Source organism: Pleurodeles waltl, chromosome 9 (genome assembly GCF_031143425.1).
Source record: "Pleurodeles waltl isolate 20211129_DDA chromosome 9, aPleWal1.hap1.20221129, whole genome shotgun sequence".
In the NCBI taxonomy this organism is placed as follows: domain Eukaryota; kingdom Metazoa; phylum Chordata; class Amphibia; order Caudata; family Salamandridae; genus Pleurodeles; species Pleurodeles waltl.
In genome coordinates, this window is record NC_090448.1 from 400,227,089 (window position 1) to 400,252,644 (window position 25,556).

Genomic DNA, 25,556 nt, shown 5'->3' on the forward strand with positions numbered 1-25,556 from the left:
AGAGGGAGTCCCACTGCTTCTACCCTTGCAGTTGTTACCCTAGAAGAAAACCCTGAGTACCTCTTGTAATCCTGCTGGTGGGAGACCTGCTGCTGGCGCTAACAGGACTAGGATTGGTCATGTGATGTGCCGCTACCCTGCCGTCTTTGAAAGAAACCCCTAGCTGGCAGCAACGGCTTTAGCAGTTTTCTTGTCAATCTTTTCCAACATCTGATCAACATGTGGCTCAAAAAGGTGTTCCCTATCAAAAGGCAAGTTGAGGAGAGGCTGCTGGACTTCTGGCCTAAATCAGATATGTGCAAAGAGGAGTGGCGGCACAAGATGATGAAAGTATTAATCCCTCTGGCCGAGGTGTCAGCAGTATCAGGGTACAATGAATAGCGGCATTAGAAATGAGCTTCCACTCTGCCACTACCTTTCGTACCCATTTCCATGCTCAGGAGGGAGTCTTAGAACAGGTCCTCCATCTCATCCTAATGTGCCCTGTCGTAGCGCGATTCAAGGCCATCAGATTTGGTGATGCACCAGTGAGTCATAGCACCAATGGCAACCCTCTTACCCACTGCATCAATCTGCTTGCTCTCCTTATCTGGGGAGGACTGTCACCTGTAGCTAGTGTTACTACTCGATTGCAACAGTGACAACCACTAGGGAGTCTGGGGCTGACATGGCCTCTGATGTACAACAGTCAAAATGTAAAGATTTGAACTTATTCAAGTGATGTGAAATCCTGGGACTACAAGGACTCCTTGAATGTCTCTGGGGCAGTCTTAAGAATGCCCTTCAGCATAGGGAACTGCTGGAGGAAACATGTTTTTCCCACCAGAAATCATTATCATCCTCAGGTTAGTGTGCAGATCTACTTTGTAGTAGTAGTAGTAGTAGTAGTAGTAGGCAGCTGCACTTTGGAAAACCCTACAGAATGCAGTGGTGTCATCGAAGGGGGCTGGTGAGCAGGAGATGTCTTTACTGGGAAAGGCTGAAGGTTGCGGTCCCATGGAAGGTCTAAGTGGTAGTCTGTGGAGGGGTTGTCTGTACGGTGTAGGTAGAGAGAGGAGACAAAGTCCTCTATAGGAGAGTAGGGACTAGAACGCCCTGTATCTGAAAAGGACTTTGGTAATCCTTTAGGGGAAATAGGAAGAAGAGTTGTGTGTGGTGGAAGTTTTGATGGAGGTGTAGTGGCCTTATTGAGGAGTGCTTTTTTGGGGCCCTGAAGACGGATCTGACTCAGAAGTGTCCTGGAAGGCAAGCCTATGTTTTCTGGGCCCCATTGCTGCAGGGCTGGAGCAAATCATTCCACTGTAGAGGTAGACGACAATGGTCTTTTGTCTCTCATCAAGCTTGTGCCAAAGCTTCTTTGGAGTTGGCCTTAGAGGTTGGTTTCAGGGCCAACAGTTTTCAGAGCCGAACGTGGCAGAGGGACTGACAGGGCCTTCAGCTTTAAAGTGTCTTTAGGTGCTTCTGTGCAAGGCATGTCTTAGATCCCATTTCTGCTCTGATGCTGTGCCTCAATGACGACCGGAGCCAGAAGGCAGTAGACTTATGCACTGGACTACATGACCAACCCCTGTTGAGCAGTACTTCCCCTCAACATGTGGCTGTTTGTGTAGCTTATGAGTTTGTGTGTCAGTTGTACTCACAGCTCTGGGCCATCATCTTGTTTCACATGCCAGTGGATGGAGCACTGTTGTCCTCTTCCTCTATCTGTTACAGCTTTAAAGAATTGGAGCCAATGATCTCTGGGCTGGGCTGATGGGAAGGGTTGTTTGGTGAACCTATGTCCTCTACTTCCCTCAGCACTCGAGGGTCTGCTTCACCAGTAGACATTCTGCGTCTCATTGATGGAACGCTGAATCTTGAGGTGAGCCCAGCATCTGTCTCTTCGTGCCGAACGAACTTTTTGCACCAATAGTGAGGCAGAAGGCGCAATGACTGTCACTGTGCTTTGGGTAGAGGCAAAGATTGCACACCTTGTGCACATCAGTCCAGGGGTATATGGTGTGGCACTGAGGGCACTTCCCGAAGAACTTCTGTTCCACCACCCTCTACACCTTCTCATTCTGCAGAGTCACTATGGCAGAAAAGGGGCCCTAAATGGCTGTGGTGCCATGAGGGTCAGGGGATCCACTGTTTGATGACTGTTAGAAATGGGGTTACTAGTTGACAGTCAGTTTACACCCTGTTCAAGTAGGGACCCTCACTTTAGTCATGGTAAGGGAGTCACACTCCTAAGATAACCCCTGCTCACCCCGTTAGTAGCTTGGCACGAGCAGTCAGGCGTATCTCAGAGGCAATGCATTAAGTATTTGTACCCACACACACTAACAGTGAAAACACTACAAACTGACCCCACACCAGTTTAGAAAAATAGCTAATATTTATCTATGTAAAACAAGCCCAAATGACAAAAATACAACATAAACAAGCAAAGATATGAAATTTAAAAGATTAAATCCCAATAAAGCTCTTAGAACACTCTAGTTCCAACTGGTGCTATCACAGTGTCGTGAAGGAGTCATTCCCAATAGGCCGACGCCACTTGCGAGGGAGTGCGGTGCCAGTCACTGAGTCGCACAGACCCCATGCACAGTACCTTAGAAACTAGGCATAGTCAAAAACGTGAGATGGAGTCAAGAAGGTGAGGAGTCGCTGGAGCCGGTGCGGCATCCGTTCAGTACTGCTACGCAGGAGGTTAGGCGTCAGTTCCTTACAGAGGCAGTGAAGGTGAAGCGGTGTTGGCTGCAAGGCATCTGTTCCTTATGATCTGGCGGGGTCCACGAGTCCAGCGGGTCAAGACACCATGGGATGACCTCTCGGGGTCACACCACGGGGCCACAGGCACCGCAGTGGAGTTGTGCATCACGGACGTCGGTGACACGGCACTCATGACTCACAATGTTGCAGCACTTCGAAGGCGCTGAAGCGGTGTCGGGCCTGCAGTGTCAGTCGCGGTCGTTCCACTTGGACAGAGACCATGGCTTCAAGTGCAGGCAGTGGCGCAAAGTCGGGCAGCAGAGCTGGGTCTGGAGTTGTCCAAAGTCGATGTGCCTGTTTCTTCTTGTTTTTTGACAGATTTCATTCTGAAAGTCCCAGAAACTGACCTCTTGGCATGTCCGGCTCCTCTTCAAGAGAACCCAGGGCTGGAAGGTGAAGTCTTAGATGTCCTTGATACTTTTTAACAGGAGGCAAGCTCTGCCCAAGCCCTTGGTGAAACTTCACAAGCAGGCTACACAGCAAAGTCCAGTCATCATCCTCTTCAAAGCAGAAGCAGCAACTGCAGGCCGACCCAGCAAAGCTCACACAGCAAAGGGGCAGTACTCCTCCTCACAATTCTTCAACTCTTGTCCTTGGCAGAGTCTCCTCTTGATCCAGAAGTGTTCTAAACGTTTGGGGGTTTAGGTCCAATACTTATGCTCATTTCTGCCTTTGAAGTATGCAAACTTCAAAGGAAAGTCTTTGTAAGTACAAGACCCTGCTTTGTCCCAGACACACTCTAGGGGGTTGAGCTCCTCCCACCATTTTAGCCCAGAATGATCCATCAGGATATGGAGGTCACACCTCAGCGTGTGAAACTGTCTAGAGTGAATTCACAACCAGCCCAACTGTCATTCTGCCGCAGACCTGTATTCCACAGACAGTCAGGCAGAGGCACAGAATAGTTAAGGAAGAAAAGGCCTACTTTTTAAAAATGGCATTTTCCAACACACAAGTTAAAAACCACCTTCACTAAAAGATGTATTTTTAAATTGTGAGTTCGAGGATCCCATACTCCGCATCTCCATCTGCTCACAATGGGAAATTACACTAAAATGATATTCAAGGCAATCCCAATGTTAACCCATGGGAGAGATAGGCCATGCAGTAGTGAGAACAGAATTGGGCAGTATTTCACTACTGGGACATGTAAAACACACCTACCTTTTAAATACACTACACCCTGCCCATTGGACTATCTGGGGCCTACCTTAGGGATGCCTCACATGTACTAAAAGGGAAGATGTGGGCCTGGCAAATGAGTGCACTTGCCAGGTCGACACGGCAGTTTAAAATTTCACACATAGACGCTGCAATGGCAGGTCTGAGACATATTTACAGGGCTACTCCTGTGGGTGGCACAATCAGTGCTGCAGTCCCACTAGTAGCATTAGATTTACAGGCCCTGGGCACACATGGTGCACTAGACTAGAGACATACCAGTAAATCAAATATGCCAGTCATGGATAACAAATCAATCACAATTTACACAGAAACACTTGCACTTTAGCACTGATCAGCAGTGGTAAAGTGCCCAGAGTACCAAAACCAGCAAAAACAAAATACAGGAGGCAGAGACAAAAAGACAGAAGGAACCTTGCCAAGGATGCCCGGTCTAACAATGACGGACACCGAAAAGCATAGAGGGAGAATAGGGCAATGGAGAAGCAGGTGGGGGAAGCAATGGGAAGTGGATGGGGAATAGCAGCATAAAAGCAACATGGGGTAGGGGGAGAAGCACACAAGAGAGAAACCAACAAGGAGCATGGGGAGGGAGTTTGGCAGGGGAGAACCCTCCCTAAGAGAGAACTTGCAGCACTAGGGAGACAGCAACACTGAGTGCGGTGGGGCAGGAGAAGCACACAACGGATAGAGCCGGAAAGCACAGGCATTCTGATGGAGCGATTAAGCAACTAAAAAATGTGGTTACCTCACAGTGAGCAATGGAAGGATAAAAGGCAGCCAGGTGGTAATGAGGCTATGCTGAAGGAGAGGGACAAACAACCTTTTCCATCCCACATAAAGCACTGTTGTCCACAATAGAGTTTCGCCTACACAGCACTAAAAGAGGTCTCGTAGGTGAGACCTAAACTTTGTGATGCTGTAAAACTATAGAATCCTTAGAATCAAATCCAAAACAAAAGAACAAGAAGCTGCTTTGCTCCTTCATGGCATCTATGGGAAGGCACAATCACAACTGGTGTTAGGAGAGAGAGAGAGGGAAGTCATGCTACTGTGTAAAAGAAAGCCTGGCCCCCACTTTTTCACCCTGCGCCACAGCACCCCCTTGAGAAGGGAAGTGTTACTATTTGTTTCCCTGCAAAGTAGATCAAAAAGTCAGGCAGGTGATCTGCTCCTCGGCAAATCCGATACAAGGCTTCTTTGGGAGTCATGTGCTTATCCTCCGATTCTCTAGGAGTCAAGCAGTAGGGATGGCAGACAAAATATGTGCAAAGCTGGTGATTGAACTTAGGAGTCTTGAGGAAACCAAGCACAAGCTCTGCTGCAATTCAACACCTCTGTGCCACGTGAATTTTTCTCAAAGGACAGCCTTAAAGTAAAAAAATGCATAATGTGAAAGGATTGTGTTATTCTTTAGCAAGTCTGAGTGTGTGCAGCATTTGGGACAGGAGTTGCTTGCTTTCTGTTGTGTAGCATTCTGGGTCACAAGCAGATATTCACTTAAAATGGTTGCACCCAAGCACAGTTAGAGCTTCATACAGAACTAGAGATTGAGTGTATTATAACAAACAAGCAACAAGACAAGCTACATGTCTCAGTACATCTTGACAAAACTTACTTATGCCTACTATCAATCCTGTGTTATAGGCCATCAACCAGGACTGTGCCCATTGGATACCATTTCTTCTCCTTGCTGTGGACGTCTTCATGATCAATCTGTGGCCAACAGGAAGAGAAAAGGCAAGAGCAAATAACCCTGGCAGACTCTGGTCCTCACTTGGAAAGCTTTCCATTAGTTCTCCTCCACGGTTTACCTTGAAGGTTAGTCCCTCATAATAGTGCCTGATAATTCTTACGTGTTTATCTGGCACCCTCTAGTGGTGTAGGAGTTACCAAAGGGTCTCTCTGTTAACGTTGGCAAATCCCTTCTCACAGTCAATGATGTTGACATAGAGGGGGGAGCTCCATTCCATAAGCTGCTCAAAGATGATACTTCATGGAGAACCAGAGATTGAGTGTATTATAACAAACATGCAGCAAGACAGATTACATGTCTCAGGACCACTTGACAAAAGGTGAAGCCATTATATCAAGTGATGCAGTTGCAGTTTGCCTCACTTATTGTATTTCAGGGACACACTGCTTTGTATTCCTGCTAAAAGCTTTGACGTCCACAGGGGCAACTAAATAAATACTGGATGCAAAATGATACAATTTTGTGTATGCCGCTTGCTGGTGATGTTTTTAAGGAAGGGTGAACCTTTATCTTTGAGCAATAAATGCTTTGTAATTTTCTGTTACACTCTCCACCGACCGGGCCACCATTGGGATTGAAATAAATGTTTATGTTATCCTGTTTGTGGGCATACATGTACACTCGCTACTTGTAGCACAGTACATGCTACATGTTTTAGATGCACTGAAATTGTGTGTTTACTAAAGTGAAAACTCTTGGCACACAAGGACCTTTACAGGTAATCTGCCAGTGGCCAGGACCAACTACAGCAAAATATATGTAGAGCATTAGGACAGAGCTGTGCAGTAAGGGGGGCGCCCTCCATGCTTAAGGACACCAACAGACCTCCAAAGGTAGAGGGTAGAAGATGGCAAGTAGCAGCTCCAAGCCCGTTTGAAAACAACCCTCAAAGCTCCAGCTCAAAAAAAGTACACACGGATATGACTTGTACCTGGAGTTTGGGAGATGCAGACCCTGTACCAGCAATGAATGTTCATATTGCCACGAGCAAATTAGTTAGGTCCCTCTCCCTTAATGTTTTCCATCACTTGGGAAAGCAAAGATGCATGATAATGCAAATGCAGCATGCCATTCTGTAAACCTGCACATTCATGTCCATGCCTACGAAAGGACACTTTTTTCATTTTTATCAATCTGTGATGGATTCGTTGATTAAAAAACAGGAAGCACTAAAGTGTTTTTTAAAACAATTAAACAAACAAACCAGATGTGCCAACTGAGGAAGCAGGTTGAAAAGGGAGGGTTGAAGGAAGACAGTGGGTGGGAGTGAAGCAAAGCAACATGAGGGAGAGAACACAGAGAAAGGCAGAAGCAATGGTGAAAAAGAGAAACATGGAGTGCAAAAGGTGGCGTGAACCACGGCTTAAAGCAAGGACGGTGGTGGAAATAAGCACATGGGAGAGAGAGAGGGGGAAAGTAAAGCACACGATTTAGGCAGCTGAAACATAGATGCACTCTCATGGTGTGCTCAAACAAAATAAAACGTTGTTGGCTCAAGACAGACAGAGGAAGCATAAATGTGAGCCAATCAAAAGGAAATTAAAGAGGCTATTGTTCATGGAAGAGATAAACACAAGAGGAATGCAGTCCATTGAATAGAAAAGTAAGGAAATAAGAATGACAATAAAGCCAGACAATGGTTAGCAATGGGTGTGCTTGTCAGTCCTTGTATGTTCTTGGTAAGCCCACATTATGTCTTTCGTAACCAGACAGCTTGCACAATCCAGTAGGCTTGACCTAAAAGACACCTTCTCAAGTCTCCTTTAGTGGCTCTGCTGAGCTAAAGTTTCTGATCCCAGAATGCTGAGTGAACTGGTGCAGCCAAGGCAGATTCAGCCAGTCATGGTCACACAATAACTAAACGCAAAGCCAACCCTCAAATGGCCAATCATTCAGAAGCACCTGAGGCAGGCATACTCGTGGCCCTGGCATTCTGGAATAATGTGCAAGCCACACACACGGAACACATCCACACATAATGATCACTAAGAAAGCTATTACAAAGGCAATTCAGTAAGGTTTCCCTCAATCACATCCACCCTTTCACATGCCTCCTTCTCCCAAACACATTACACAGCAGCAGGAGCCAGCATCGTCTCTTACCAGGACACTTTTAATAAAACATGAACGGTAGTGTAACAAAGGAAGAAAAAAAAAATCAATTAATATCATTTACAACCCACACAAACTCTGTACAGTGCTAGATTTTTTTTTTTTTTTTTTTTTTTGGGTTCACCCCAGACACTCCCCCCAAGCGATAGTCTCCTCTCCCGCAGGGGGCATCTCATTTATATAGAATGTCATAGTGTCCTGGCCTGTACAGTAAGAACACGTTGGGATCCGAGCCCTCAGGGAAGATGTGGTGGTTAGTACTGCCACCCTCGCCACGGTCCATATACTCCACCAGGATGGAGACGTGCAGCGCCTGAGCCAGTGCAATAATGTGGATGTGGTCACTTTCCTTGGCCATTGGCTCCACTTCCTGTTGGGAAGAGAACGCAAATCAGCATCACATTACAGACATCAAAAGTCATGTACATATAAACAAGTACAGGTTAAAAAGGACAATTATCTTCATAGAAAGGGCAATTCAAATGCAGTCAATAAAACGCCACTTGTTTTAAATTATATCCTAAAGAAATGACGAGAGGTAGATCAAGAGTGATCAATAGCAGACGCAACAGAGCACGACTAGGCAGTCAATCCCGATCCATTGGACTTAAAATATACCTTAGTGACGAAGCCTAAGAAGGCCGAGAAGGGTCTAACTTTGTTTGTGGTCCTATCGACAAGAGGCCCTGTCTGGCAGTCTGAAATGGACTATTTCCTTGAGGAGCAGGGGCACTACTAACTTGCATAGGTCTAGAGTGACACAGTGGGCGAAAAAACAATGGACTGAAATATGCAGCGGAGCTAGCTGGTGTGATGGTGTAGATGATGGTGGTGGTATGGGTGGTGCTGTGCTCTAAAATGAAGTGAGTAAATGTTCTGCACCATTGACTGGAGTTGGACGGTAGGTGTCCGGAAGCGTTGGTGAGCTGTGGGCGCTGGAAGCTCTCGACTTGGTCCCTCATTTATTAAAGCATGCATATTTCTGCTCAGGTTGCTGCTGATGGAGTTGATAGGGCCAACAAGAGGATTGAATCCTCTGCTGCAGATAATATCTGCGGTCTTTGTGACGATGCCGAGACTCGTAGTACTTCTGCCTTTCTTCTAATCCCACAGATTTCATTATCTGTATGTTGTACAAAAAGGGAAAAAAATAAAGATTAAGAATCTTTTACTGGACATCTGGTTTCAGAGATGTCAGCCATAACTAGGATGATCGTCTCAAAGTCATCCTATAAGAGTACTCCGATATCGCCAGATCAGTGAAGTCTATCCAGGCACTGATTTAGTTTGAAATAAGAATGCCACCCAGAATTATTTCAGATGCATTTTGCCTTTTGTCTACAGGAAGCTAAGCTGAGAATTTCTGCAGTTTCCCAGAGTGCCCGAGGTTATTTCCCTCCCAGGGCTGCACAGTGGTAACAGTACTACAGATTTTTTTCTGCAGCACTCATTCCTTGTTTTCCCTGTTAAGGGGAGAAGAAGTTTCTGTAGCGGAGGAGTGGCGTTTTCTGACTGCTGACAATAATTTAGACAGGAATCAAGTTAAGCTGATTTTGTTCTGGAGACATATATATATATATTTTTATTACCTAGGTGTTGTAGCCTTAGTGGTCACTGGTCTTAAAAAATGTATCTCCAGCTAGCTCCAAGAAACTGGCAAAGAGACGGAGAACATCTTCAACTGTGGTAATGTCTTCATTAACAGGACACACACTAGCTGGTGACCCAGCAAATGATGTGAGCGTATCAAATCGGGTGTCAGTGTTATATCCACTTTATGGTAAAGGTGAACTTTCACGTTAATGCTTCTGCGGAGATGATAGTCGTGTGGAGGTAGTTCTTGTGGTAGTAGAGATGAACATAGTGATCAAGGACAATTCTTAGGTGACTTACTAGGGGAAGAAGGCATTGTTTAAATTGATGACTGTTGGAAGGTGGATTATTGTGTGGTGTGGTGGTGAGACAGCACCATGTGAAAAAGTCACAATCTCTATTACGTTCAATTAGGTTTCTTTAACAAATCCTTTAACTCAGCCCTTAGTCGCTGTAGCAAAGAGCTGTCAGTCAAAGGAATAGAGGTAAACCATGTAACAGGTACTAAAACAACAGACAAGAAAACACCACATTAGAAAATCGAACACAAATGAATAAAAATAGAGTGTATTTTCAAATTATAAACCCGAATGACAGGTCAGATCATCTCTTGGTTTAAGTCTTTCTCAGAGGACAGAATGCAGTTGGTTCTGTTATCACCCTCTTCCTCCTCTGCAAAACCAGTGGAGTGTGGCGGGCCACAGGGTTCAGCTCTGATCTCCATTTTTTTATATTTATCTGGAGCCATTAGCAAGTCTAGCCAAAACATGGGGTCTCAGGGCAATTTCCTTAACTGACGACACCCAATTACTTCTATCCTTCCATGAGAAAGATTAGCGGGCCCTCAACTCCTTTGAAAAAGGCCTAAAGTCTGTTGGAAATTGGATGAGTTATAACTGCCTCAGACTTAACTCTGATAAAACACAGGTCCTCTTTTTTGGCACTATGTGCCATCTTGACTTTATGCAAGTGGGAAGCCTTCTGAACTCGGGGCTCCTTCCCCTGCATCAACTGCCAGGAACCTTGGGATCATTTTTGACTTTGATCTTTCCTTTGTTCCTCAAGTGGAAGATATATCAGTCAGCTATTTTTCCACTCTTAAATCCTTAAAGAGAATCTTACATCTTGTGTCCAAGGACACTCTTAAATAGATTGTTCACTCTTTAGTGACTTCCAAACTGGACTATGCTAATAGTCTTTATCTGGACATTCCCGTTTATTTACTGCGTTGTTTACAGATTGTGCAAAATGCTGCTGCTTGACTTATTTTGAAACCTTCAGCTTTTCAATCAGTAAAACCCCACCTACAACATTTTCACTGGCTGATAATTGCCAAACAAGTTCAATTCGAAGCTCTCACTTTGGCCTTTAGAGCCTTGGACCTCAGAGGTCCTGCATATTTAAGAAACAGGATTAAGGCATACTCTCAATTTAGACCCTTGAATTCTATGAGTCAAAGACTACTTAAAATTCCTCTGATGCTCAAAGCAAGAACACGTGGTAGATCTTTCCTATTTCTTACTGCAAAGCTTTGGAATGCCCTTCCAACCAACCCATGGCTAACATCTTCTGAAGCAATTTTTAGAAAAGAAAATCTGAAACCTTTTTTTTTATTTTGTTTTTTAACTCTGCCATATAATTCTCTGTCTTTACCGACCAATGCCACTAGCACCGGGACACCTCTTCAGAAGCAGCTGTCACTCTATAAATTCTTTGTAATTGTAATGACAAAAATCTATCAAAGGGAGCTGGAGATATGATTTTTAAAAAGGAAGGAAGTTCAAACAAATCTTTGTAATCAGTGGTGCGGTTCCTGAGCCAACGGCTAGCACAACTCCCAATTGTCTCTTGTACTGCCCACAACGTGTCTGGAACCAGTCACAGGGACCACTTAATCACCTGTTGGTCCAGCAGTCTCCAAGTCCTCACAGGCGATTTAACCTGGATCGAGGTTTCAGCCAAGAAGTGGACCTGATGCTGGGTATGCCAGATGCTGAGAAGATGCTGGATCTCTGGAAGAGTTGCCATCACGAGGTCCACAAACTTCAGTGGTCATCTCTGGCCTCAGGACTCAATCCCCCACAGTGAAGCTCTAGCTGTCACTAGTCGACTCGTCTTCGGTTACAGCAGTCCTCAGCCAATGTCCACAGGTCAGTGCGGCGACCATCCTGTAGTCATTCTGCTGGGGGAGGTCACACCTTCCCCTCAACAATTCTCTTTGTTCTCTGTTCCTGGGACACCTTCACATTTACTCACATGGAGGCGGCATGCTGTCTCGGTTGACAGCTGCTGCAGATAAACAGGAAAGGCTACCAAAGGTTTGAGCAACAAAATGTTGACTTTATAAAGCACCTTTCTTTTACAAGTGACCTTAAATCCGACATCAGCAATGAATTGGATTTAATGTAACAATAATTATGATGTATTGGCAGAATATCTTTGGTGGTTGCAAATGAAGTTAGCACTTAGCACGGTGGCTAGTGAAAACACCATGTTAGCCAATGGGCTATGAGCATTGCTACAGCAAAAATGGCAAACTTGTATTTTCACTGTCAGGGCATGTTAAATACAAAAGAACCATGCCCTTCTTTTTGCTACCAAGGCCTTCCTTGGGGTGTCTTACTAATATTAAAAAGGTGGGATTTTACCCAGCAAAGGGATTATTTTGCCCTGTCAAGTTGGCACATTTAAAGCTGCCTGAATAGGCTGCAGCGGCAGGCCTAGAGTCACGTTATCACCTTGTCACTTCTTTTTTGTATATTCAACAGTTTTTAGGCAACAATAAAAATGCCAAGATAACTTTGGCTGGAGAGAGATGGGGGGTTTGTCTAGTGGCAGTTTTGATTACTCTAAGGTAGTGCAGATGGCTAATATGCCTGCTGCAAAGAACGTGTACAATGCTGATCACAGAACAGTATTTGATGTGCACAGCTCAGTGGGATACTGCTTTCGTCACAGAGCTCCTTTTGTTACTGTGCAGTTTATAATTTACAATCACTATCTAGCACAGTGAGCTAAGAAAACCATCAAAAAGCTGCACGCAAACTGGATGGTACAGGTTAGAAAGTTGTTTTTTCCTCAGGCTTTTGATTACCCAAATTGTGCTTAAAAGGGTTTGTTTGGGTAGAAATAAATTGTTATCAGTAAAGTCAACCCTAACCTCTGCATTATGTTCTGAATCCTAAGTTTGTGCTTTTTCAGACTAAGCACTCTTAAAAATTGCCTACCAGCATGGATGACAAGTGAATCCAACACCTTGCAATTCCCTTTGTCAACATTTTCTATACAATGATTTACACGCATATGATTCATTGTCTCTGTATGTGTGTGTGCATGTGATATAAAGTGCTCCAACACCCGATGCTGTTAAGAGGTGCTATAAAACAAATGAAATACATGTGAGAGCGGCTATGGGGAGATGAGAGGGACTGTTAAAGGGTGATGGTGAGAGAATCATTGAAGAACCCACTAAAGATTGCTGCATCTTGGTGCACTGTAACGCTATAATTTACTATGCCTTAAAAACCAATACAATTGAATATATAATGAAAATGTGTCATAGAATGTACTATTTTTTATTTTTTAAAATTTTTTCCCTTTTTCTTCAGGGGCATATCTCCAAACCCCATTGTAGTGGTCGGGCTTGCTTGCTATAGACCTTATAGGGGTCTGGTCGGACAACATTTGCCCATGCTGCTTTGGGTTCCCAGTCCGGCCCTGTGTTGTACCCTATATTATGGACTTGTATGTAGTTAGGAGAGTCAATCGAATATTAGCCAACTGTCCAAGTACTTTTGGGGTCAGAGCACATGCACTGGGGCCTGGACAGCAGGGCTGAGTGCACTGCAGAGTCAAGAAAACCAGTATGATCAATCCAAAAACTTGAGGGATGATCATACAATAAGAGGAGATAAATCTACAAAGTAGCAGAGGTGGCATATGTAGTAGCCTTAGAGGAGTATGCACTGGATCTTCCACAGGAATTCTGAAAAAAATGCAGCCCAAGTGCAGTTGGTCCACAACCTGAGTAGGGTCACAAAATGAACTTCTTTCTTGGCTAAGGTATCTCTGCTACTGAAGATGCAGAAGATACTGCAATCCTTTAACTGAACTTGTATAAAGCTCAGATTCGAGTATCTGGATGCCAAGGGTTATGACGATCAAGAAGGTGACTTTGGACGATGGGAACTCTTTGATGAGGAAGATCTTAATTTGCCAAATGGTGGTGGTGCTTTGGTGATGAAAAGATCTAATTATTGATGGCAAAGATGTCAGCGACTTACCACTAGCCAACATCGATCTCGTCGATAGTGAGTAGGATCAACTGAGGAGGCAGGAATGGTGAAATCTTTTTCTTCTCTTTTGAATCTTTTATCCCTTTATCTCCCTCTTCAGGAGGTCTTTTTGAGGCTCAGGGCTTAGACTATGTAGAGAAATAACCCTCTCTGGAGGCTTCCATGATTTTCCCTTCTTCTTGGCCTTCAAACTTGTCCCTCAATCTAATACCTTCTCAATTTTAGGTGTCCTTTTGGACATTCCCAGACAAATTCACGTTGAGCAGTATAATGTGAACTTGTGGGTCCAAAACTGCTTTTTTTCCAGCCGCATGAAGGCCACTACATAAATAATGAAGGCATGGCAACTGAGATAACTAACTGGGAAAAAAAGGCAGCCCAATTAGGTTTTCCACTGATGGCACATATTACTAAAAATAGATCACTGTGAAGTACTAATCCACAAACAGAAAGGACTTAAACTACCTAGTCTGATAGGAAGAATACATGTTGAAATTAAGTAACTGCTGAGGGTTCTAAAAACACTTCCCATTTATTAAAAGGTCACAAGGATTTATAGCCAAACAGTTAACTCAAGCTGCTTGCTTGGCGTAGTTTCCTCTATAATAATAAAGAAAACAAATGCTGGAAAGCATTTTAAGACAAAATGGGTGCAAGATATGCTTTCCAAACCTTCTAATGAAGTTCACGGCAAGGAAAAGGCGAGCTGAAACTGCTACCTTTCAAGATATGGTTTGATCTCAGTTATTTTTAGACTTTGTAATAGAGTTTTAGAATCTAACTTATTTTTATGTTCATAATTTAAGAGAGAAAGAAAAAATGTACATTGATATTAATAAGACAGTCAAAAACACAATACCAGCAGCCAAATCAAACGTGTGTCCCATGTAGGACTACCCAAGATGGTGAAAAACACCAAGGTAGGAGATCTCTTCCAACAGCAAGGATGTGTGGGAAGAGGGGGTTGTTCTTCTGTTCAAAATAACAGGTTGACATAAGTTAAAACAAGCTTTTGCAATGCCACGGGTCTCGCATTTCTCAGAGTTAGAACTATTAGCAGTTTTTTTTTTAAAAAGAGCGTGATTGCGCTGCTACAGTTCACTCGTAGTGAAACCTATTGGCAAAAGTGCAATTATCTACGTAACCGGCAAATGTGCAATTAACTATGTAACAGGGTCGATGTCATGCAAAGCGCTCGACTTCTGCCCAGCAAAATCGTGCTGCGAAAAAAAGAGAAAAAGTAGTCCACAAACCGGACCGAAAACAGCGAGCTTCCTATGTTTTCAGTACTTAGTCGCTGCGCTCGAGGAGGGCTAACCACCCCGTATGCCGTCCACTAATGAAAGCAAGCAGATTTTAAAATGCAAGCCCATGAACCAATGAAAGACACTGACGTGACATGGACGGAGCTCCGAGCCCTTTTCTAACTACTACAGCGTCTCACAAGCGATACGCATGCTAGCGCAGGCTCGACACTAAAAATGGATAGGGTTAAGGTTCAGGGGAAAGCAGAAAGGGATGCAGAAATATAGCAGCCCTCCTGAAGTACAGGAAATAAGGTAAAGTTTGAAGTATCCTTACAGTAGGACAAGGAAAGGGATATTAATCTGTGTTTGTAAGTAGACCTAGTCAGATAAGGCAAAATACAGTAAAAATTGACACCATAAAATTTTGGGTGTCTACTGCAGATATTCCATAGCTTTAGTAAAACGGTTTCATCTAATTATTTGAAAGAGATTGCGTTTGTAACAAGAACAGATAGAAAAGAAGTTAAACATGATTTTTTTCCCAGCTAGTTTAGTTTCCGATACTCCATGCGGAACAAAATCTTAACACCTACAGAATTAAAATCATTCTAAATAAAGATATGGAGCGCAGCAAGTTAAACCATTTTAAAGAACCATGCTAGTTTAGGCTATAATCAATATTGCTGCCTCTGAAAGAAGAACGCAAAGGACACGTAAAAGAACTGATGGTCAGAACCACAGGAGTTAAAAAATAAGGTTCACAGCACAGACAAAAGAACATGAGGAAAACAAAATTGAATAACTATTATCAGATCCCCTACGACAGTGGTTCCCAACCTTTTGACATCTGTGGACCACCCACTTTATGATTACTGGAACTCGGGGACCCCCACTGACTCATTATTGGAGTCTGGGGGCCCCCGCTAAGTCATTACTGAAAGCTAGGGACCTAATCTGTTAATATTGTTTAATTTTCTAAGCAGTTGCGGACCCCCTGAAGAGGCTTCGCGGACCCCCAGGGGTCCCTGGACCACAGGTTGGGAACCACTGCCCTAGGATTTTGCTGCTATAGGTGGAAAAGTATGTGGCAAAATAAGCAAACATTTGTTTCTAGAAACCTCAAAATTCGCAGTATTTTGGTAGGCAGAAAATGTGACTGCGACAAAATGTATGTAATGCCTGTGCTCGGCCACGGCTGGAGACTCTGCTCTGTCACAGTCTTTAAGTTCACAGAGACTCCAGCAGCACAGCGTCTGGATCTGAAGGATATCTGAAGCCACAAAGTGCAGATTAAAACCTCTGCTCTCGCTGGAATAAGACAACGTGCTTGCATTCCTTTCAGTGTGCAGGGCAGCAAGGACTTTAGCGAGGGGGCACAGGCGCAGGGGTGGAGGTCATAAGACGGGGTGGTGGGGCGGGGGGGTTTGAGGGCTAGATGGATCATGGGAAGAGGGAGGCAAGAGAGGTATAGCACAGAAGGGTAGGAGAATGGATGCTGCCTAATGTCTTTGTAGCAAGACTGTCCTTTAAAAAATGCAAAATAAATAAAGGTGCAGGCGTAGGGATATGTTAGGGGTGAACAGGTGCAGTTGTAGGGGGATGTTAGGGGTGAACAGGAGACAGAAGTCAAGGGAGAGGAATGAAAAAGTACAGCAGAGAGTGTGGGGGCAGGAGTGAGTTACAAGCGCCTTCAGAGTCTGCAGGAAAGGGGCAAAGACTCATTACTCTGGAGGGGGTTCTTTCCATTACAAAGGCAATGTAACGCTCCTCCGCCCTAATGAAGGAGCCGCCCCTGTTCTAAATAAGGAATCTACTGTATACACTTGGAATATTGAAACAATCTCCACGACAGTGCTCAGATACATGTAGACATGCAGACTCTTGTAATCATGAAATAAGTATCTGTAAATAGACCCATTTGTAGCCCTTTATATTACTGAAACGAGTACCTTGTACAGTGCTCTGATACCCTTGGGTCATGTTCATGCTGTAGAAATCTCTCGAAAATAATATAATGCTCCTTTCTCTTGGAATTCCCATGGCTTAAGGAGTTTGCTAAATTCGACAACACAAAGAAAATATTTTATAAAACGATAATTTGTTCTCAAGAAACGAAGCTTTTTAGGGAAATACCAATGTCTGATGGATTCCTACAAATATATACCTAACAAAAGCTAAAGGTACAGGAAGGGATTCTGGTAGTTTACTAAGCCTTATTTCCACCTAGATTGCATGAAGTACAACTCAGGTGACCACTAAACGGGAGTGGATACAGGACTGTAAAATTTATATCATAATTCAGTTTGTATTGATATTTTAATTCCTGTCAATGTATATGTAGCTATACTTGATAAAAAATATATAATAGCCAATTAAACCTTTTTAGTAATGATCTGTATGGGATAATGAGTTTGTTCCGCAGTAGTTAGATTATTCAATGTTGGGCTAAATATGCATTGTAGTTAGAGCATTTATACCGGAATAAGCTATTTCCTGCCTACAGTATTCCACTGGCTGTCTTTCCTGAAGTGCTGCCTCTAAGCTGGCTCATAATATGTAAAAAAAAAAAAAAATTTGGCTGACTGCTGCTTGAATAGTTGTTTTAGCTCCTATATTTCAGAATCACAAACGTTTGCCAAGATAAAGCAAAATGCCAAACTCATTTTTTTGGCAGATTGATATTTTAGAATGATTTCAGACATCCAGGTTGTCGATAAAGAAGGAAGTGGTCACCCTCTGTTAAGAGCACTGCTACAAGTCTAGGTAACAAATGTATATCAAAAGGTGTTTCCTCTTCATGTGAAATTTCCAAGGCTGTTATAAACTTGAATAGATGAGGAATGAGTGGCACCACTTTCACAACTCTAGGCAAGTGTTAATTTGAATAATCTGATGAGATGTTGGCCCATAAAATAATTTGCTGGTATAATGGAATATTAACAAAGCTGGTCAGCTTATTCAAGTTAAATTGAAGGACTTTGACTGGTCAAGCCAAGAAAAATAAAATAAAAATGTAAGGAATGTAGGATGGTTTGACTCGCACTCTAAAAAGCCACCTAAGAGTTTAAAGTAGAAAAGAATAACCTAAGAAAACTTACTTGAGGAAGAATATATTTGATTAAGATCATAATATAAGTTTTTTGAAGAAAAAGTGTGCATTCTATAATGCCAAATGGGAACAGATGCTATCAGTTACCTCATCTAAACATAACACCAAGTGCCCAAGACTATTTCAGCAAGGCATGGGTAGGAAACATGGTAGTTTATATAGATTCAGACGATTCTTGGATAAATACCTGGAGGAAATTTATACCAACGGGTGCTATGAATTATCCATCAGTTGAATCTGTATGTGACGATTTACTAGCAATCATAATTAAATCCAAAGTAGACTGGAGGGCATGGATTGTTGTGCTTTTATTTAGTCACACAACAATAACTGAGCATTTCCCTGAAATGTGGAACGGGTTAGTTATAAAGCCAACTTCTGGGAAGGAGGATACCTCTGCCTGGAAAATGATACTTTTAAGATTTATAGTTGTGGGTGTAAAGGTTTTTTCAAAGATAATACTAAAATCTATGAAATATGCATTTGAGATCCATGAATTAATCCACATTGAACCAAGTAGGTTTAAAGCAGGTCATTCAATGGCAGACCACTGCTTTAGTTTACAGACAACTGTGTGGAAGCCGATGGAGGTAAGAGGCAACTTATGTTGCTGTTTGGTAAACTTTTGCACAGCATTTGAATTGGCCAACCGTGACCTACTCTTGGAGAAATTAAATAATTTTTAATACTCCAGGTTTATTATAAGTATTGCAAGAGCTCCCGTGGCATATTGGTCATGGGTGGAATTAGATTTAAGTAGCTCTTTGTTTAAAAAAATTCCAATCAGTGTTTCCTAACATTTTGACTTCTGTTGACACCCACCTAATCAGTACTGGAATCCCTGAACTCCTGCTGAATAATAATTGAAATCTCGGGACTCACACTGAGTTATTACGGGAACCCAGAACCCTGGCCTATATAATTTTGATGTTTTTAAAAGCAAAACAATAGAAAATGATTAAATATTTTATTTAATTGGCAAACAAATAACACTTTTTTTTTTTTACTTTTAATGAGGTTTCCAATTTGAAATTCATTCACAGAACGTTTTAAAATGTTCAGGTTAACAGACTGCATCTTTAACACTTTATTAATCTGTTAATTGACAATTTTCTAAACAGTTGGGGACCTCTGAGTGGGCTTTGTGGACCCCAGGTGTTTAAGTAAACTAAAATTGCTATGTTTGGCAAAGAAGAAAATGTGAATAGTGATTTAAAGTGGGCACCGAGGCTGACAGAGCAGTTGGTTGTAATGGCAAAGCAGTGTTTCCTAAATGCCTCCAAATGAATAACAGTTAAGTCTGTGAAAATTTTAATTGTGCTCTAGGGTTGAAGTTGTCCTTAATAAAAATGAATTGAATTATTTAATAGTGAGGAAGTCCACTATATTTTTAAGAGAGTCGTGGCAAACCAAACAGATATAGCATTTCCACATACTTATCTTCTCCTGAATACGGAGATGAGGCATCAAATTTAGAAAACTGGGAATTTACGGTATTAATTCACACTTGCAAGCATTTGAGGTTTCGATATGAAATGTAATAATAGATATTATATTTGTGCAGTGTGAAGATTTTTTTTTTTTTTTTACTTTAAAAGGTCTGCAAAATCTGACGTTACTTTTGATTTTAATTGTGATTAACATAATCTGATACTGATGTATATTCTGTGCAGTTTGGTTTCATGGACTACGGCGAGCTCATAACAAACAGCTAAGCTGTGAAAGCATCACAGTCACTGAGCACATAACTGCTCCTTAGAAGAATTATGTGATCATTCATCACCCTACTTCCCATCCCAAAATGAAGACCTTATGTGGCTAATAGTGAACTCTTGATCTGAAGTGTCAGCATTTGAAATTTCTTCCACATCGCCGTCAGGAAAAAAGGTAAATTATTTCCACTTGAGCAAAATAATGGAAAAAGCAATTCTTTAACCAGTGGGGGACATAATGTACTCACAAGTAATAACGCTAACAAGCAGTTTGCCCTATTGAAATAGTCAGGATCCCTACATATTCTTGCAGGGAGGAGAAACCCACTTAGGATTCATGAGTTAAGGCTCCGTCTACCAATATGCTGACAGTGGTCAAAAACGATGAAGATGCACATTGACAGACAAGATTATGTTTCGGTGTTTTTGCTGGCTAAAAGTAAGGTTGTGCACAAAAAAGAAAGCATTCACCCAAAAAAAGTGATTCACCCAAAGTCTTGACCAGAAACGTGACACTGAGTAAATGAACAATTCAACAAGCGGGAGAGGATCGTCGGACAACTGAGAAAATAAACTTTGTAAATGCTATTAGTTCTGAAAGGACATGAGGGGATGACGGGATGAGGGCAAAGTCCTTCCCTATTAACAATAAATAGCAACTGCCTTGGTTGCACTATGCATCTACAGTACACTACTGTAAGAGAAAGGCACAAGGCAATGACCCAGAAGCAACCTTACCTGCTGGCAGAACTCCTTGACAGTGCGGCCACCCTCAATGAAGTGTTCGAAGAAGTGGTGCTCCCGCTGCAGGTAGCCTGAGGTCAGCAGTCGAAGGTACACCACCAGGTAGTCAGAAATGCCTTGGTCATTGAAGGCAGCAAGCAGGTCGGTCAGTGGCACGCGCTTTTCCACTAGCTCGATGAGGTCCATGAACTGAATAAAGCGACACATTGAAGGAAGATTGTTAGTCCCGGACTCAAGCATGTATCCAGCCCTGCCCCCCACCACCACATCCCTCACCACCTAGTGTTACTGCTTGACTATAACAGGTTGCAGCATGGTAAGAGAATCATCCTGTTTCTGGATAGCAATGGGTGTGTGACAGGTGCTAGATTTCAGAAGCGCAAGAAGGAGATCTGGGGCTGGTGTATGCTGTCACTGGCTCAAAACGAGCCATGACAAGACCGAGATGATGACAATGGGAGTAGATGAGGACTTATGAAACTCAACAGTCTGGCACTCTGAAGCGTGATTGTCTTAGGTGGATGCACGTGCAGAGAAGGAAAATGTTACTTACAAGTAGACATCTGTTTGTGGCAGGTAGTGCTGTAGATTCACATGCTGTGAGTAAGCTTGCCATCTAGTTTTGGGTTCAGAGTACTACAACTTGGTTCAGTTCGAAGAAAGTTTGAGTCACAGGATCGAGTGACTCCTCCTCTCGGTAATACTGCGCATGGGCATTGAGTCCTTTGTTAGACTGTCCGCAGGCGGGAGAGTGAGGTAGGGAAAAGAGTACATAGAAGGATATAAAAAATGTCCGTGCAATCATGCAGAGAGAGTGTGAGTGTGTGTTTTTCTTTTTCTTCCAAAAACAAAGCTCAGCCCTCCAGAAGACTTCGTATAATTCTTTAATGTATTCCAAAACAAATAATCATCACCACCAACGTGTTTTGACTATCACAGTCAGTGCATCTTTTGTTTTGCCTATATATATATATATATATGGAAAATGTCACTTACCCAGTGTACATCTGTTCGTGGCATGAGTCGCTGCAGATTCACATGCTTTGCACATCCCGCCATCTAGTGTTGGGCTCGGAGTGTTACAAGTTGTTTTTCTTCGAAGAAGTCTTTAGAGTCACGAGATCGAGGGACTCCTCCCCTTTCGGCTCCATTGCGCATGGGCGTCGACTCCATCTTAGATTGTTTTCCCCGCAGAGGGTGAGGTAGGAGTTGTGTATTATAGTAATAGTGCCCATGCAATGGAGTAAACATATCTGTACATAATGTAGTTTAAAGTGATATATTTACGAATTTACAAATGTTCAAGATCAACTTCGAAACGGCTACAGGCTCCCGGGGAGGCGGGTGGGCGCATGTGAATCTGCAGCGACTCATGCCACAAACAGATGTACACTGGGTAAGTGACATTTTCCGTTCGATGGCATGTGTAGCTGCAGATACACATGCTTTGCATAGACTAGTAAGCAGTTATCTCCCCAAAAGCGGTGGTTCAGCCTGTAGGAGTTGAAGTTGTTTGAAACAAAGTTCGTAGTACTGCTTGTCCTACTGTGGCTTGTTGTGCTGTTAACACATCCACACGGTAGTGCTTGGTAAACGTATGAGGCGTAGACCATGTGGCTGCCTTACATATTTCAGTCATTGGAATGTTTCCTAGAAAGGCCATGGTAGCACCTTTCTTTCTAGTTGAGTGTGCACTCGGTGTAATAGGCAGTTCTCTTTTTGCTTTGAGATAACAGGTTTGAATGCATTTAACTATCCATCTAGCAATGCCTTGTTTGGAAATTGGATTTCCTGTATGAGGTTTTTGGAAAGCAACAAATAATTGTTTTGTTTTCCAAATTTGTTTTGTTCTGTCAATGTAGTACATTAACGCTCTTTTGATGTCTAATGTATGTAGTGCTCTCTCAGCTACAGAATCTGGCTGTGGGAAGAACACTGGTAGTTCTACTGTTTGATTCAAGTGGAACGGTAATATGACTTTTGGTAAAAATATTGGATTTGTCCGTAGAACTACTTTATGCTTGTGTATTTGAATAAATGGTTCTTGTATGGTAAATGCTTGGATTTCACTGACTCTTCTTAGAGATGTGATGGCAATTAGAAATGCAACTTTCCATGTTAAATATTGCATTTCACATGAATGCATGGGTTCAAAAGGTGGCCCCATGAGTCGCGTTAAGACAATGTTGAGGTTCCATGAAGGAACTGGTGGTGTTCTTGGTGGTATAATTCTTTTTAGGCCTTCCATAAAGGCTTTTATGACTGGTATCCTAAACAGTGAAGTTGAGTGGGTAATTTGCAGGTAAGCTGAAATTGCGGTAAGATGTATCTTAATGGATGAAAAAGCTAGTTTTGACTTTTGCAAATGTAGTAAGTAGCTTACGATATCTTTAGCAGATGCGTGTAATGGTTTAATTTGATTATTATGACAATAATAAACAAACCTTTTCCACTTATTTGCATAGCAATGTCTAGTGGTTGGTTTTCTAGCTTGTTTTATGACTTCCATACATTCATGTGTAAGGTCTAAGTGTCCGAATTCTAAGACTTCAAGAGCCAGATTGCTAGATTCAGTGATGCTGGATTGGGGTGTCTGATCTGTTGATTGTGTTGAGTTAACAGATCTGGTCTGTTTGGTAGTTTGATATGAGGCACTACTGAGAGGTCTAGTAGTGTTGTGTACCAAGGTTGTCTTGCCCAAGTTGGTGGTATGAGTATGAGTGAGTTTGTTTTGACTCAACTTGTTTACTAGATATGGAAGGAGTGGGAGAGGGGGAAAAGCATATGCAAATATCCCTGACCAACTCATCCATAACGCACTGCCCTGATCTTGTGGGTACCTGGATGCGAAGTTTTGGCATTTTGCGTTTTCTTTTGTTGCAAACAGGTCTATTTGTGGTGTTCCCCAATTTTGGAAGTAAGTGTGTAGTACTTGGGGATGAATCTCCCATTCGTGGATCTGTTGGTGATCCCGAGAGAGATTGTCTGCTAATTGATTCTGAATCCCTGGAATGAACTGTGCTATTAGGCGAATGTGGTTGTGTATCGCCCAATGCCATATTTTCTGTGTCAGGAGACACAACTGTGCTGAGTGTGTTCCTCCCTGTTTGTTTAGGTAATACATTGTTGTCATGTCTGTTTTGACAAGAATGTGTTTGTGGCTTATTATTGGTTGAAATGCTTTTAACGCTAGAAATACTGCCAATAGTTCTAGGTGATTTATGTGAAACAGTTTTTGCCGATAGTCCCATTGCCCCTGAATGCTGTGTTGATCGAGGTGTGCTCCCCACCCTATCATGGAGGCATCTGTAGTTATTACGTATTGAGGCCCTGGGTCTTGAAAAGGCCGCCCTTGATTTAAATTTATATTGTTCCACCATTGAAGCGAGGTGTATGTTTGGCGGTCTAGCAACACTAGATCTAGAAGTTGACCTTGTGCCTGTGACCATTGTGATGCTAGGCACCGTTGTAAGGGCCGCATGTGCAATCTTGCATTTGGGACAATGGCTATGCATGAGGACATCATGCCTAGTAGTTTCATTACTATTTTGACTTGTATCTTTTGGTTTGGATATATGACCTGTATTACATTGTGAAATGCTTGTACTCTTTGTGGACTTGGCGTGGCAATTGCTCTTGTTGTGTCGATTGTTGCCCCCAAGTATTGCTGTTTTTGACACAGCTGAAGGTGTGACTTTGTGTAGTTGATTGAGAAACCTAGTTTGTGTAGGGTTTCTATGACGTACTTTGTGAACATTGTTTTAGTGTGTTGGTTTTGATTAACCAATCGTCCAGGTATGGAAACACATGTATTTGCTGTCTTCTGATATGTGCAGCTACTACTGCCAGGCATTTTGTAAAGACTCTTGGCGCAGTAGTTATTCCGAATGGCAACACTTTGAACTGGTAGTGTACCCTTTGGAATACAAATCTTAAGTACTTTCTGTGTGAAGGATGTATTGGTATATGGAAATATGCATCCTTGAGGTCTAGTGTTGCCATGTAGTCTTGTTGTTTGAGCAGTGGGATTACGTCTTGTAATGTCACCATGTGAAAGTGGTCTGATTTGATGTAGGTATTTAATGTTCTTAGATCTAATATAGGTCTTAGTGTTTTGTCCTTTTTGGGTATGAGAAAGTAGAGAGAGTAAACTCCTGTTCCCTTCTGTTGGATTGGTACTAATTCTATTGCTCCTTTCTGTAGCAATGCCTGGACTTCTGGTCCTAGAAGATCTATATGTTGTTTTGACATATTGTGTGTTTTCGGTGGGACGTTTGGAGGGAATTTGAGAAATTCTATGCAATAACCATGCTGGATAATTGCCAGTACCCAAGTGTCTGTTGTTATCACCTCCCAATGTTTGTAGAATTTGCTTAGTCTCCCCCCCACAGGTGTCGTGTTGGGGATGTGTGACTTGGAAGTCACTGCTTGTTTTGAGGAGTTTTGGGGCTTTGGAACTTACCTCTATTCTTTTGGAATTGTCCCCCTCTATATTGCCCCCGAAAACTTCGCCGCTGATATTGGCTTTGATAAGTGGGCCTTGCTTGTGAGGTTGTGGCTTCTGTAGGTTGACCTCGAAACCCTCCCCTACATTGTGTCTTGCGAAATGTGCCTCTGCTCTGTGGGGAGTAGAGTGCGCCCATGGCTTTTGCTGTATCAGTGTCTTTTTTGAGTTTCTCAATAGCAGTGTCCACCTCCGGCCCAAACAACTGCTGTTCATTAAAGGGCATATTCAGCATAGCTTGTTGTATTTCCGGCTTGAATCCTGAGGTACGCAACCATGCGTGTCTCCTTATCGTTATTGCAGTATTTACTGTCCTTGCAGCCGTATCTGCTGCATCCATTGCTGACCGTATCTGATTATTGGAGATACTTTGTCCTTCTTCCACCACTTGTTGTGCCCTTTTCTGGAACTCTTTGGGTAAGTGTTCTATGAAATGCTGCATTTCGTCCCAATGAGCTCTATTGTATCTTGCCAGAAGTGCTTGGGAGTTGGCAATGCGCCATTGGTTTGCTGCTTGTGCTGCAACCCTTTTCCCCGCAGCGTCGAAT

The 25,556-nt window shown here is 42.8% G+C and overlaps 1 protein-coding gene across 3 annotated transcripts in view; it reads right to left on the reverse strand.

Moving 5' to 3' along the window:
• Positions 1–7,786: 7,786 nt before the first annotated feature.
• OTUB1 (OTU deubiquitinase, ubiquitin aldehyde binding 1) overlaps positions 7,787–25,556 on the reverse strand; it is an 81,006-nt gene continuing 63,236 nt past the window's right edge. For all 3 annotated transcript variants that reach the window (XM_069207114.1, XM_069207115.1, XM_069207116.1), the window contains 2 exons: positions 20,499–20,693; positions 7,787–8,174 (listed from right to left, as the gene is read on the reverse strand). In XM_069207114.1, the coding sequence (XP_069063215.1) occupies positions 7,977–8,174; positions 20,499–20,693 (393 nt within the window). In that variant the 3' untranslated portion in view covers positions 7,787–7,976. The remainder of the gene's footprint in view (positions 8,175–20,498; positions 20,694–25,556) is intronic.